This window comes from Rhinolophus hipposideros, assembly GCF_964194185.1.
Source record: "Rhinolophus hipposideros genome assembly, chromosome: 21".
Lineage (NCBI taxonomy): Eukaryota > Metazoa > Chordata > Mammalia > Chiroptera > Rhinolophidae > Rhinolophus > Rhinolophus hipposideros.
The window spans coordinates 27,653,193-27,667,122 of NC_138067.1; the positions used below are offsets into that span (position 1 = coordinate 27,653,193).

At 48.3% G+C, this 13,930-nt stretch overlaps 1 protein-coding gene across 1 annotated transcript in view; it reads left to right on the forward strand.

The window, feature by feature from the left end:
* The window catches only part of CMIP (c-Maf inducing protein), a 237,096-nt gene that overhangs the window by 185,053 nt on the left and 38,113 nt on the right, over positions 1-13,930 (forward strand). The window contains exons 5-7 of the mRNA XM_081030396.1: positions 2,107-2,148; positions 7,904-7,966; positions 10,362-10,442. Of these exons, the coding sequence (XP_080886522.1) occupies positions 2,107-2,148; positions 7,904-7,966; positions 10,362-10,442 (186 nt within the window). The remainder of the gene's footprint in view (positions 1-2,106; positions 2,149-7,903; positions 7,967-10,361; positions 10,443-13,930) is intronic.

The window sequence follows — 13,930 nt, forward strand, 5'->3', positions numbered from 1 at the left end:
TCTTGACCTTAAGCACCCTCAGCTTCATGTCTAGAGGGGATTGGGTGGAAAAACAAACAAATCCTCCCTCCTCTTTGCCCTTTTTTGTTTAGAATATGTGTGGCTAAATGTGTTGTTCTCTTTACTCAAGTTGTTTCCGAGGCCTCTCACTCAGAGGCTCCAGGCATCAGTTAAGTGACCAGAAGGTGGGCAAGATCCCAAGGGAGGGAGGGGGAAGAGGGAGTTATTAGGCGGCAAAACAGTTCTGAGAAAGCACCATCCATCTACCAGCCAAGCAAAGCCGGCGTTTCTGACCTCCTGGGCTTTCGTTGAGGTGACTGTGTGGAATGGCCACTCAGCTTGGGGTTCAGGTGTCCCCTCTAATGCAGTGGCTCTTAGCACTTTCAACCTGGGATTGAAAATGGCCTCGGTGGAGAGACATTTTCCTGCAGAGTGGCATGGGCTGCCACTGGTGAATGGGACAAAGGAAGTGGTATCTGTGCTCACCGAAGGCTCTTTCTGGAAAGGGGTGCAGGTACGGTGAGGGACAGGCTGGTCCCACTGCAGCCTGAAAGATGCAACCTCCACTTACGTGGGTGAAGCACCATAGCTCAGTGGAGATCCAGGCTTTGAATCGGGACAGATGGGTCAAATCCCACTCCACCACTATTGGCTGTGTTCCCGGGTGAGTGACTGCACCTCTTTGAGTCTCCATTAACTCATCTGTCAATGAAATAGTAGGAACAGTAGAAGAGAACCATCATAAGAAGGAAAAATGGGTGGGATGAGTATTACAAAGCTCTGACATAGTGCCTGAGGCAGAGCGAACTTGTAGTCAGTCATAAGGGAAGAAAGACCAAAGCCAGGCTTTCATCCACGCTGAGCTGAAAAATGACTGATGTCTAATAATCTGCCATAAATGGGCTGCTCAGACTCCAACATCCACAAAGAGGAAAAGGCGTTTGGATCCAAAAACCATCCTCCCAAATGTTCCTGGACTCCAAGCATCATGGGTCAGCCGTCTCCATGGGAACCTGGACACTTGTGGAGCTCAGACACTAAGACTGGTTCGGTGCCCACCTTCATCCCTCGGGCAGCCAGACACAAGCAGATTCATGGCTCACTAGCTTTTCTTTCACTTTAGCTGCTATTAAACACGTTAGATACCCTCAACACACTCCTTAAACCTTTCCAGGTGGTGGATGCCATGGGGCTCTTTTTGGAACCCAGGAACAGTTGATCTTGCAAGTTCACTGTCCAGTGAGGAGGCACCTTACAAGCAGCCAGTGTAGCTCTATTAGGAAATATGAAGTGACACCAAAGAGAGCCCATGTCTACCGAGAAAGACAGACAAAGCAGAACGCACCACGAAACTAGCAAAAAAGATAATAGTGGCTGTTTCTGAGTGTTCCCATGAGTTCTCATTTATCCTGTATTCATTCCTTTCCTCATTTGCATACTCACAGGGTGACTTGTACAGGTACCGATTGTGTAAGAAAATTCCAGATAGGGGTGGAGGGGAAACCCAAGAATTAAACAAGTTTAATCCATTCAACTTAATACTGTTTTTGAAAAGTTAATTGTTAGAATGTGAATTTAGCTAAAACATCTTGGGCCGACTCAGAACACCAGTGCTCCCTGGGAACCTAGTTTGAGAGCCACTGAGATAATCTGCATATTACTCCTGAAAGACTACCTGGCACAGAGTCAAGACTTAAAAGTCTGTTCCTTACATGTTTATTATGAACCTGTCTTCTGGCTTCCAAGTGGCATCGCTGTGACAAGGGCCAACCACCGGTTTTAAGCCCCATCCTCTCACAGCAGCTTAAAGAAAATCCCATTTACGGAAGAAAAAAACTGATTCCCACCGAGTCCAAGGTCACTTAACTCACAAGTGGGGAAACAGACTTGGAACACAATTCCCGCTGTCCCAAAGCTGCACCTTTCTCCAACCCTGACCATGCCTTCGAGGATCTTCTGATCTGTTTAATTAGGAAAAGTGGCAGCAGGGCTCTGTCTGAGAGGCTGAAAGCGTTTTGTGACTCTGTGAGCCTTTGAGATACAAATGTTCCATTTTACTAATATTGTTTGTTTTGTTTTGTTTGCTTTCTGCGTTCCATCCTTTAGAACACAAACTTGACTACCCAGGAGCATGAAAACATCATTGTGGTAAGTCTCTCGCCATCTCTCTCCCTCTGCCGACCTCCCAGTGCCCACGGTTCTTCCCCAGTTTGGGTTAATTCTTCAGGCGCCAGAGCAATCCACCAGCACTGCATCCTTGCTCAGTTTTGTCTTTTCTATCAAGCCAGACGTGTCTCCCTCCTGCTTTTGCACATTTTAGAGCCCCAACTGATTGTGGGGGAAGGGAGGGTTGTAATTATGAGTCTTTGAGGTTTGTAGCAAATGTGTCTTAATCGACTCCTCCTTCCTGAGTGTGCTGAGGGAGTTGAAGGCAGGATATGGCAGAAACCATATAATTTATTCAGAGGCATAACCCTACTAGTGGAAAGGTAAATGTTCTCTTTTCCCCCCAGGCCATGTCTCCTAATTAACCCACAAATAGAACCTGGATTTAATACCCTCTGATACACAAAATGAGATGTTTTCTGGGTTTTGACTATGATGTAAGCATCTTTGGGGTAAAATATCTTCTTCCTGAGTGATTTTAAGCTATGAACTATGACTCTCACTAGAGAGAAGAGAAATAACATTGCACCTACTTTGTGCCAAGGACTCTGCTGGGTATTTGAGAACTTGTTTGGAGGTTCTAGCAGGGAAGCGCAGCTCCTCGTATACCCTTGACCGAAAAGACGGTCCTCTCCTCTGTCGGGGAAGGTCATCCTCTTTGACCAAGCGCGCAGCTTCGGGAGGGACGCACATGGATCGGTGAGGGAGGAAGGGGACACCCACCTAGCCAGCCAGATTATCCGAATCAACTCTGGCGATCAATGGGGTGACAGATGTCGCAGCCAGATCGCCCTCACATACCTCTGCTGGGTATTTGAATGCACAGGTAACTAAGATAGTCCCTGCTCCCAAGGAGTGCCTTACCTACTGTAGGAAAACAAATGAGATTGTGTAGAGAGTGGAGTGATCAACTCACTTGGGAAAGAAGCCAAAGAGCTTTCCCGGAGGCAGTGATGTCTGAGCTGGGTTTTGAAGGATCAATAGGAGTTTGCCAGATGGCAAAACAGAATAAAGGCCCTCCAGAGAGAGGAAACAAAGCATGCACAGAGATTTAAAACAACATGGTGTATTCTGGAAGCTTCAGCATTGCTGGAACATAAAGCATAAGGAAATGGGAAGCAGGGAGGCAGAACGTGAAATTGATGTGACAGGAGAGGTTTCTATGCCTGGGAAAGGACCTGGACCATCTGCCCAAGAGCTCCCATGGCTGCAGCATTTCAAACAAGGGCCACATCCCAGATACCATGCCTCTCTGAGCTTAGTTAGGGCTTTCGAGACCCACACTCGGGCCTGGCAAGCCCAGTCTACAGAATTACCCTCCTTGCTGCAGCTGGGCTCTGTGGGCACCAAAGGAGGTGAGCCCTAGGCATGTTATCGCCGAGAGTAAAGGCTGCAGCTTCTGTGGAGCCCCAACCACAGTGTCTGGCATGTAGTGGGTACTCCATGGGTGCTTGCTAAAAATAGAGAGGTTTTTCCCATGCTCTAGCCTGAGCATTCGTTGCATCTCTGGTCAGAACAGGGGAGCATCAACCTGGGCACCCCCGATCACCCACTACCACCCTTCTCTGGTACGCTATTAATAAATTGGTTTCACAGATGTTTGTTATCATGTGAGTACAGGTATGTGCCAGATACTAGTGTCCATTTCACAGAATAAAGCCACCATTTGAGGGATTTATTGTTTGCTGGGAGAACCTGGCAGGTCAACAGATGATCAAGAAACTACATGGTCAGGGGTTGAAATTTGTTCTGGGTGACAGAGGAGCACACAGGACAGGCACCTAACCTCCTCTGTCAGGGAGGGTGCTGGTAGGAAGATGACAGAGGGCTTCCAGGAGGAGGTGAGCACAAACTGAGTCTTAAAGGATGGATAGGAGTACTCCCAGGAAAGGAAAGGCAGTCCAGACAGTGGGTCCAGCATATGCTGAGGCAAAGTGATGAGCCTGCTGGTGGAGAAATAGGCTGGAACGTGGAGGGCAGGGAAGGAATCAGCATCTTCCGCTCCTTGCTGGCGACACGTTGGGTCTCCCACTCTGGGCCTTGGCCCTGGAAGGGAAGGCAAGGGCTTTGGACTTAGGACGAGCCTGGGAAAGGAATTTTGGTCTGAGAAATCCAAGCTGCATTTATCCAGCTAATTTGGCCGGGCTGACCCCTTAATAGGGCTGGGCTGAGCCTTTCTGCTCAGCAGGAATGCCTCAAAACAGGGAAGAATTTGATCTGAGGCTCTGATCCCTTAAGCTCTCTTACCCCCCCTCTTAGTATTCTTTATTCCCAATGCTGTTACCATTATTATGAAGCCTTCTGTATGTAGCCTCCTTTCATTACAGCGATTACATTATCTGATTTGACCTGTTGGCAATTAGTCTTCTCCCAACAGAGCTTGGTATAAATAAATAAATAAATAAATAAATAAATAAATAAATAAATAAATATAGATATGTACTTATTTTTCGTTAAGTAGTTTTACAAGTAACTGGAGTTGGTTTTATTCACTCCATCAGTCAGGCATCCATGCAGTAGGTAACTGTTGACTGGTAACAGCTGGCATGTCACTGGGCAAGCATGGACCTGGAGGTCCAACCCCAGTTGCGTTCCCCTGTGCTGGTAAAGAAAGTGTGTTTAAAGCTGAATATGGGTTCACGTTCAGAGCCAAGTGCAGAGCCTGGGCCCACCCCATACTAACTGTGATCTTGGGCAAGTAATGGAAGAACTTTACATTTTATTTAGTTTTATTAAAGTTATCTTTAATTTTGCAAGTCTCTGATGAGTGTGTTTTCCTTGCAAAAAAAAAATTTTTCAGCCCCACTCCAGCACCCTCTTCAGAGACAGCCCCCTGGGGGTTTCCAGGTGGTGATGAACCCACACAGACAGATAGGCTTGTGTTTTTGTTTTCTTGTTTTTAACATGCAGGATGTGATGGTGTATATGGTATGCATTTGGTTTTTTTACAACATGTCTTGAAGATTCTTTCAAGTCTTTTCATACATGTCTGCCCCCAGGTTTCTCACCCTTGGCACTAGTGACAATTGGAGATGAATAATCCTTTGTGGTGGTGGCCGTCCTGTGCACTGTAGGACGTTGAACAGCGTCCCTGGCCTTGACCCACTAGATGCCAATAGCACTCCCCTGTCGTGACGATCAGAAATGTCTCCAGACGTGCTGATTTCCCCTGGAGGGCAAAGTCACCCCAAGTGAGAACCGCTGGTCTACCCCATTATTGTTAGTGGTTCAAGAATATTTGTATTTAACCAGGTGGCCATTCACATAGTTTCCAGCTAACGTGACGCTCCAAGCCGTAGCCTCCTCACCTGTGAAATGGGTGAGACAGGACTGCTGGAAGCATTAAGTGAACTAGTGCACCTAATATGCGTAGCTCGTAGAAACAGTCCACAAAAATATAAGCTTTCTTATTAATTATACATTTTTAAATTATCATCGTTCTGTGACCAGGGCAGGCCTTGTAACCTCCCTGACCCTTTGTCTCTTCATCTATATAAATGAAAATAACTACTGCTTGACTGCCCGAGTTGTAATGAGGATCAAATGAGATAGTAGCTGTGAAAGCATGGGGCCCATGCCGGACACCCACTGTGGGCCGTTAGTTCGTTCCCATGCCTCTATTCCTTGACTCATTCCCACAAAAGTGGGGGCTTGGTGTGATTAAAGGGGCTCCACCACGGGGGATGCCCCCTGCACATGGGACCTCCTCCCAGAGCTTGGTCTGGGGAGCAGAGCCTCAGGCCAGGCAGTGGCCTGCAGGCTGGGGGAGGCTCCCAGTCCCTGTGCCCCTGCTGTAATGTCACCTCTCCCGGTGTTTACGGGCCAGCACGTTGAAAGGGGCAGCAGAGTCCCCACACAGCCACCAGATGCTAAGCCTCACAGTCCAGGAGAATTTTCCACGATGATGGGATATTCTTCGTCTGCACTATCCAATATGGGAACCACTAACTTCCTGTGACTATTGAAATGTGTTCAGTTCAACTGAGGAGCTGCATTCTTTATTTCATTTAAAATCGTTTGTTGCATGTCAGTGAAAATTTGGATAGTCCCATGTGCAGTCCTAGACAATAAGGCCCTGGGCCTGTTCTTCAGGTGTTTGTCAGCTGATTGTTGGTGCTGCAGAACAGAAGCTTCATTCTGAGGACTTCGTTTTTCACAGAGGTGTGCTCACGTGCACAGCCAGTCCACTGAGGGTCACCTCTTGCTGGTGTCAGTTATCCTTTCCTTTCCCCAACGGCCCCAAGACAAGCAGAAGGCCTTACTGAGAGGCCCCTGTGTATCCAAGGGCATTGCTGTAGGAAGCAGAGCAAGGAGACCCTCCAAAACTAAGGGCAGGGTCTGAATTGCGGAAGTTGGTGATGAGCAGACCATGTCATCATGGAGCCTTCCTGGGGAGTTGGACAAAATCGTCACCTCTTGCTGCTGTGCCCAGTATAGCCCAGGATGGTCCCTCTGCAAGGGCGTCAGTGACATGCTGTGCTCCAGGCAATGGGCTTACCAAGCCTGAGACTCCAAAGCTTCTAGAGTGTTCTCTTAGCAAATCCTCCTCAACAACGCTGTCAATCAGTAACTCTAGATTTTCCCATTTTGTAGACTAGAAGACTAATGCCCAGAGAGGGTGAGTTGTCCGCCCAAGGTCACACATGCTCGCAGTTTTCGTGCTGGGTCCTGGGTCTCCTGTTTCTGAATCTTGTGCACAGCGTGGCAAACAGGAAACAGAGTGGACTTCACATAGGCATTAACCATCTAGTAACTAACACTGAAAGCTGGCCTACTTCAGGCTCTCTGAGAGGCACTGACACTAGGGCTTCTCAGGTGGGGCCCTGGGGGACATTTGGCATTGTCTGAACACATTTTCTAATTTTTCAAAATTTTTATTTGAATTTGAAATTTAGCAGAATCATTAAAACAGAAATTATGAAAGGGACCAAAAAATCAAGAATCAAACACCATTCAAGCTATGAGACCCTTGCATAGGAATGGCAGTGGAACCAGTAACTGTTGTACAGCTGGCCTAAGAATACTTGGTGAAAATGAATTCAAGGGACGTTAAATATTCTAAACTTCCTTAATATACAATGAAGTGTATTTGGAGACATTTTTGCTTGTTACAACCGGGTTGGGAGTCACTCCTGGCATCTCGTGGGGCAAGAACAAGGAAACTGCTAGACATCCTACAGTATACAGGGCAGCTGCCACCACAAGGAACAGCTGGCCCCAAATGTCAATAGTGCAAGGCTGCGAAACCCTCTCTGCACATCTGACAGCTCTACCCCTCACAGTGACTCTCTGCTCCATTTTCCCAGTGGGAACCCAGGGGTCCAGAGAAAGGAAATAACCTGCTTTAATTGTCACACCATAGTAAGCACCAGAGTCAGGACTTGAACCCTGGACTCTGCCCCTAAAGCCTGGACTTATAACCACTATGGTATGCTGCCCTGTAGTCAGGGACTATTGATCTGAGAGGGATATCTTCAGGTCATGAAACCCCTGAAGTTACATGCATCATTGTATATATTTTTCTTGGAGGAAACCCAGAGCTTTATCAGCTTCTCAGTGGGAGCCATGTGCCGCCCAAAATTTAGTGGGCCTGGCCTGCAAGTTAGAGAATGGGCCTTTTTTGCCCAGAGGGTGTCAGGGAGGTTTTACTTTCCATCGTGCCTCTTACATAGATGTACACCCTCTTTACGATTCCTTCCAAGAGATTCCAACTGACATTTGTTTCATTGTCTTTCAGGCAATCGCTCCTTTGCTGGAAAACAACCATCCACCACCAGATCTCTGTGAATTCTTTTGCAAGGTATGGCATTGCTGAAGGGGGGCTGTTCGCAGGACCAGCCTGCCTCTGTGTGTACACTCTGGGTGTTGGCTTTGCACAATTTGCTGTAAACGCAGGCCCGCCGACTGGGGTCAGGGCTCTCCACACAGCCGGAAGGCAAGCCAATTACCCCATTCTTAGAATTACAACCCCTTCTCTGCCAGACAGGTGATATTGGAGGCCCAGGGTCCAAACCAGTGGGTCAGAGAGGAGCATGCAGCTTTTCCTTGGAATGTCTTCATGGCTGCCTTGGGAGAAGTTTGCAGCAGCTTTTCTGGGCTCCTGACATCAGAGCCGGGTTATTATTAGCCACGGCTCCTCTGAGCACCAGTTGGCCCACAGTGGGAGCACAGCTGTGGGGCTTTCCTGAGCAGGGAAAGAAGGCAGGGAATGCCAGGTTAGCTGGGAGGAGCCACAGAGCGGGATACCCGCTCCCAGGGACACAGCTCCAGCCTCACAGTGGGATTTACCTGGAACATTTCCAGGGCACGTCAGGCATCCCTTATTTCTCAGGCACACCTCAGCGGTCCGGAGCTGAACCAGTGTGCAGTCCAGTTATTTCTTTGCTGTATGATTATTTTATGTAATGATTTGACGTCCTTGGAAAGGCACAGTGCCTAGGTCTTCTGCTTCCCAGCGCTCCCCTGGTCTCGCTCTTGATGACTCATCTCATTCATGCTCCTTCCCTCCCACGTGGCCTGACAAAGCGGGCACCTAGGAGGCCTGATGGTTTCCGGAGGAAAGGGGGACTGGGGTACACTTATTGCCCTCATCCCCTGCCCGTCAGCCCTGCCCCACCCCCCACACAGGGATCCCGCCTGTGTCTGTTTTTCGGGACACAGGCTTTAGGGAGACAGGATTGCATCGTCCTCTTTGGCCCTATCGCTCCATCAGGAGACCTTTTCCAGTGCCCCACAGAACAGAGGGTGGGCCCAGCCTGCGGGCCTGCAGTGTCCCGGGTACATTCTTGTGTGGGCATGTGCAAGTGTGTGTTCTCTGGTCCAAGCCAGTAAGGAGGGTCCAAGTGGCTAAGCACCCGATTGACAGTTCTGCCTGAGCGTGTGTGCATGCAAGAGCACACCTGCACAGGCATCGGGGCACAGGAAGGGAAGAAGTAACGGTTTGGTGACACTGAAGACAACTAAGATGGGCCTCTTTGCCCCCAAGCAGAGTGGGGTCAGGTAACCCGGTGTTTGAGCTCCTGAGGATGGCCAGTGGTTCCCTTACCTGTCACAGCCGGTCATCTCCTCTCTTGATATTTGGTCCAATTTAATCCAAATCTTCTTGTTCTCCTTTCAGCTGTATGGTTTCTCCCAGATCTCATGGTTTTCAAACTTGTTCTAGAACAATGGACCTTTGTTCAAAGTAAATCATACCTGGAGACTCCTGGTAGTAGTTTGAAAAACAGTGACGTAGCATAAACCATCTTTTTGGGCATTACCTGATAGAACGCTCCACTGGTGCTAAAACAGGGCTGCTCTGCCATTTGGAGGGAGGGGTCCCCGCCATGGGAGCCTGTGAGCCTTTCGGCTGTTTTCCCTTTGTGGAGGTCAGAGCCGCAGGCTCAGTGCCTGGCCTCACAGGCAGCCTGGGGAAAGGAGAGCTTGAGGGAAACAAAGCCACTCCCACTGACTCCACGCTGGACCAGCTCTCTGGACACACCAGGCCGTTTCCCCTACCAGACTTCAAGACCGGGACCCCAAGAGCTGAGGAAAGTTATCCAATACATCTTGGATTTCCCAGCAAAGCCCTGATTTCTAATATCCCAAGTCCAGTGTCCTCATCCAGGGGTTGGAAACTTAGCACCTTTAGGCCCTCCATACGTGCGTTGGAGTGGTGGGGTCTTGTCTGCTCCACTGGAAGTCCTTCAATTTCAATTTGAAAACAAAACTTCCTGCCAGTGAAATAAAATACATCTGAGAGCTGCATTTGGCCTGCAGGTTGCTGCCAGCTTATGAAAGCCCACGATTGAAAAATCACAGAATTTTCAAGATTCTGGTGTCTAAACCCCAAACCTCTGGTACTCTTGCCCGGATTCCCAAGAGATTGCTGTTAGACCATGTGCTCTGGATCTTAGTGCTGCGAAAGTCTCGCTGAATTAAATACGGGTCATGTTAGAACCGACTCCTCCATCTGAAACCATATCACACTTGAAGATCAAAACAAAATGCAAACAAATGATCCCAACCCTACACACTTTTCTTAAAAAAAGGGAATAAAAAGCTATGCAACCGTATTCAGCAAGGGCACCCAGGCACAGTGCTGAGCTCACTGCCTCCAAGCCCTGTTGGGAGCCCCAGTCAGGCTTCCGCAGGCCCGAGGGCCCCAGCTAGACCCTGCCGGGTGAAGCGCTGACCGTGTGCTCCCGTTTCCCCAGCACTGCAGAGAGCGGCCCCGGTCTATGGTGGTCATTGAAGTCTTCACCCCCGTGGTCCAGAGAATCCTCAAGCATAACATGGTGAGTTCCCTGCCCTCCCTGACTGCAAAGCTGGAGGAGGAGGGCGCAAGGCCTCCCCAGCCTTTCACTTCTCCAGAGGTTTGGGGTGGGGTTGGCTGGCCTGACAGCCAGGGACTGCCTTTGGGATTCTGTTTATGTTGGGGTTTCTGTGCAGCCTGTCTCCCCTTGGTTCCATCTTTTTCTAGTAAGACAACAGTATCTGTAGGTACTCTGCCCTTGAAGGGAGCGCAACTCAGTCCTTCACTGGGAGTTGTCCCAGAGACGTCCTTCCAGAGTGTGGAAGAGGGGGCGGGGGGGTGGGAAATAGTAACTGCAGTGGAGAAACCTGACAGTTACGACCTGCGCCAGATGATCAAGGTCAATACCAGCAGTGATGTATGTCGTGGCAATAATGTGCCCTGGATATGGCATGAGGAGAAGGGCACTTTACCTCTGGGTCTTCCTTTCTCAAACCCACAACCCCTGTCTAATCAAGAGACAAACAGCAGACCAATCCCAATTGAGGGACTTTCTGCCGTCCTCCTTAAAACTGTCTAGGTCATCAAAAACAAGGAAAGTCTGAGAAACTGTCATAGTCTGGAAGACCTATGGAGACATGACAACTAAATGTAATGGGGTATCTGGATAGGATCCTGGCAAAAGGATGTTAGGGAAAAACAGAGGAAATCTGAATTAACCGTAGACTTTAGTCAAGTTTTTAAAAAGAGAGTAGCAAAATTTAATTGCACACTTATAGTGAACCAGGCACTTATAGTCTGTGTGGCCCCTTTGCATTCTCTGATCAGTTTGATGAGAACAGCAAGTATTGTTTTCTCCATATTACATGTGGGGAAACAGGCTTAGCAAGGTCTGTTTACTGGCCCCAGGGCCACAGCTAAGAATAAGCATAACTAACCTCTACTCACAGATATTTATTGAACATCTTCTTAGAGCCAGCCATATTATGGCTCTACGTGTATTACATCATTTAACCCTTATGACAGCCTGTGACCTCCTTTTACAAATGAGGAGCCTGAGAGCCAGAAGGTTCCATAGGTTACTCAGGGAACCTATGAGTAGCCGTGATTACTCATGAGTGATACCAAGTAGCACGCAGCCTGAAGCAAGGGCTGGTGTTCCAACATGCTCTACCGAGCCAGCCACCAGCCAGACTTAAGTTCATCTCGGTGACATGGAGACATTGGAGTAATTCAGCACAGGTTGAGCCACCAAATCAGTGGCGGGATGCCTATGACTACTGCCCCTGGCCCTGTCAAGATTTAGCTCATGAAAACAACTCTGAAAAAGGCTTTGTGAAGTAGCTTTCCTGTCTCCACACCATGCTCCTAAAGAATATAACCTATCCCCCTTCCCCAATCAGGAATGGAAATGTATGACATGTGCTAGTCATCCTTCTCCCGCGCTTATGGCAGACATCATTAATTGATTGCAGTGCTCTTCCTAAAGAGCCCAGAGATAGCTTCAGAATCTTTCTCAACACAGCATTCCAAGCAGCCCCCACCAATTGAACCCTGTTGGTACCATACAATTTCCGTTTACCATTCTCTCTCCTGAACAGTCACACACCGTAATTGAATTGTTGCTTGTTTCTGAGATCTTTCTGGGTTTCAGATAAATGCATTTCTTGTTTTCTGAACACAGGGAGAGGGATATTCCATCCAATTCTTTCTCCAGGACTAAGAAAGAAATTCCCTATTTGGTGGTGATGGTGGGCGTGGGGTGGGTGGGGTTCTGCCTTAATTTGGGCTTTACTGGTTTCAAGGGTACTCCCTCGCTTCGGACAGCTGAAAGGAAAGGGTCTCTGATTGTTGATTTTAAAATCACTGCGGATATGGTGGGAGGACAGGGCTGTACCCTTTCAGAATCCAGGGCAAAAGTTCTGGAGTTTCTTTCGCAAAGGACCCTTTCCGATCATAACTTGTCACTGACAGAGCTGCACTCCAGAGCATACTGGCAGGCCCATGCCTCCTCAGCTCATAAACACTTTTGCATATTTCATGGTAGTCAATAGACTGTTTAATAAGGGTTCTTTTGGGACATCTGCCTTCAAAGGGAAAAAACTCAAAATTCAGGCAGCCTCCAACAGCTTAACCATACAACATCTCCCTTATATTTGGCTAGTTTTATGGGCCTGGAGTGTTGACCATGTAATAATTTTCTGGATAAAAATCAGCACGGCTACAGGGCAAATCCAGAATTTATAGCATCTGTTGTGGCCTGGCAGAGATCAGGGACCCTCAGGCATGAATTCTCACTTCACTTTTAAAGAACTTCCCCTAAGTGATCCTTGAGTCTGAGGATGCTATAAAGTGTCTCCTAATTACATGCTGTGTCAGGAGAGAATTGTAGACGGGACCAAGGGGAGCAGCCTCTCCTGCAGAAGAACAGACATGGGTTAAGCAGTGACTGTGGCTTATACCAGTTGCGGGAAGCACGGCAGACCTTTGGTGTCATTCGTTGAATGTTCCTGAGGCTTAGTAAGCAGCCGTAGGCCAGAGGCATCATTTTGGAGCTGGGGCTCTTGGCTGGTGAGTGGGCCTGGCCTGCCACCAGCCATGGGCCTGTCGACATAGCATGACCAGTGACTTCTCTTCATCCCACAGGCACTGTTCCTCATTAAGGAGGCACTTGAACATTTGGGAAATGGGGGAAATCATACACCACAGTTGTGTTCTGGGATTTTGGAGCTTTACCCATTCTCAGTGTGCATCTTTTGTAAACATATCACGTGCCTCAATTTCATGATGAGCATACTGAATCTTAGAGAGGTTGAGTCTCAAAGAGTGTTACTCACTGGGCAGAAAGTAAAATTAGCTACAGATGGAAGCAGCTCTTCAGTATGTTCCTCTGTCATCCCCAGGAATGACTGTGGTCCCTGTGCCCACATGCCACTTATCAGAGTGTTCTTGTGACACAGGAGGCATGGTGTGGCTGTGGGCCCTAGTGGCCCAAGTGGTCTGACTTCCTACTTCCCAAGGGGAGCATATTTGACTTTTCCGAAGAGGCAAAATGTCCCTCACTCACGTGTTGAACAGCCACCAGACCCATTTCTAACGTTCAGTGATTGTGGCTTATACCAGGTGTGGGAAGCACGTGGTGTAAGGAAGAGACCTTGACTATCCAGAAATCTAATCTCAAAGATAATGGCAGTTACCTTGAGCAGGTTCAGTTAAAGTAGTTTTCACAGGATCATAAAACCTTGGATGTGCAAAGGGGCCTAGGGATCAGTTCTTCCGAACCTCATTCCACAGTGGAGACAACGAGGCCCAGAGAGGGACCTGACAGCCCAAGGCCACACAGCTTTCTTGTTACCCCTTTCCAGGGAACTAGGGAAAGTCTGGGCATCATCCTCAATTTGAAAACACAATCAAGCTTCAATCTTCTCGTCATGTAGGGACCTCATCTTCTAGTCAAGTCCTGTCTGTGTGTGCATATGTGTGTACATGTATGAGTGTGTGCATGTTCGGGGGGGCATGCATATGTATGTA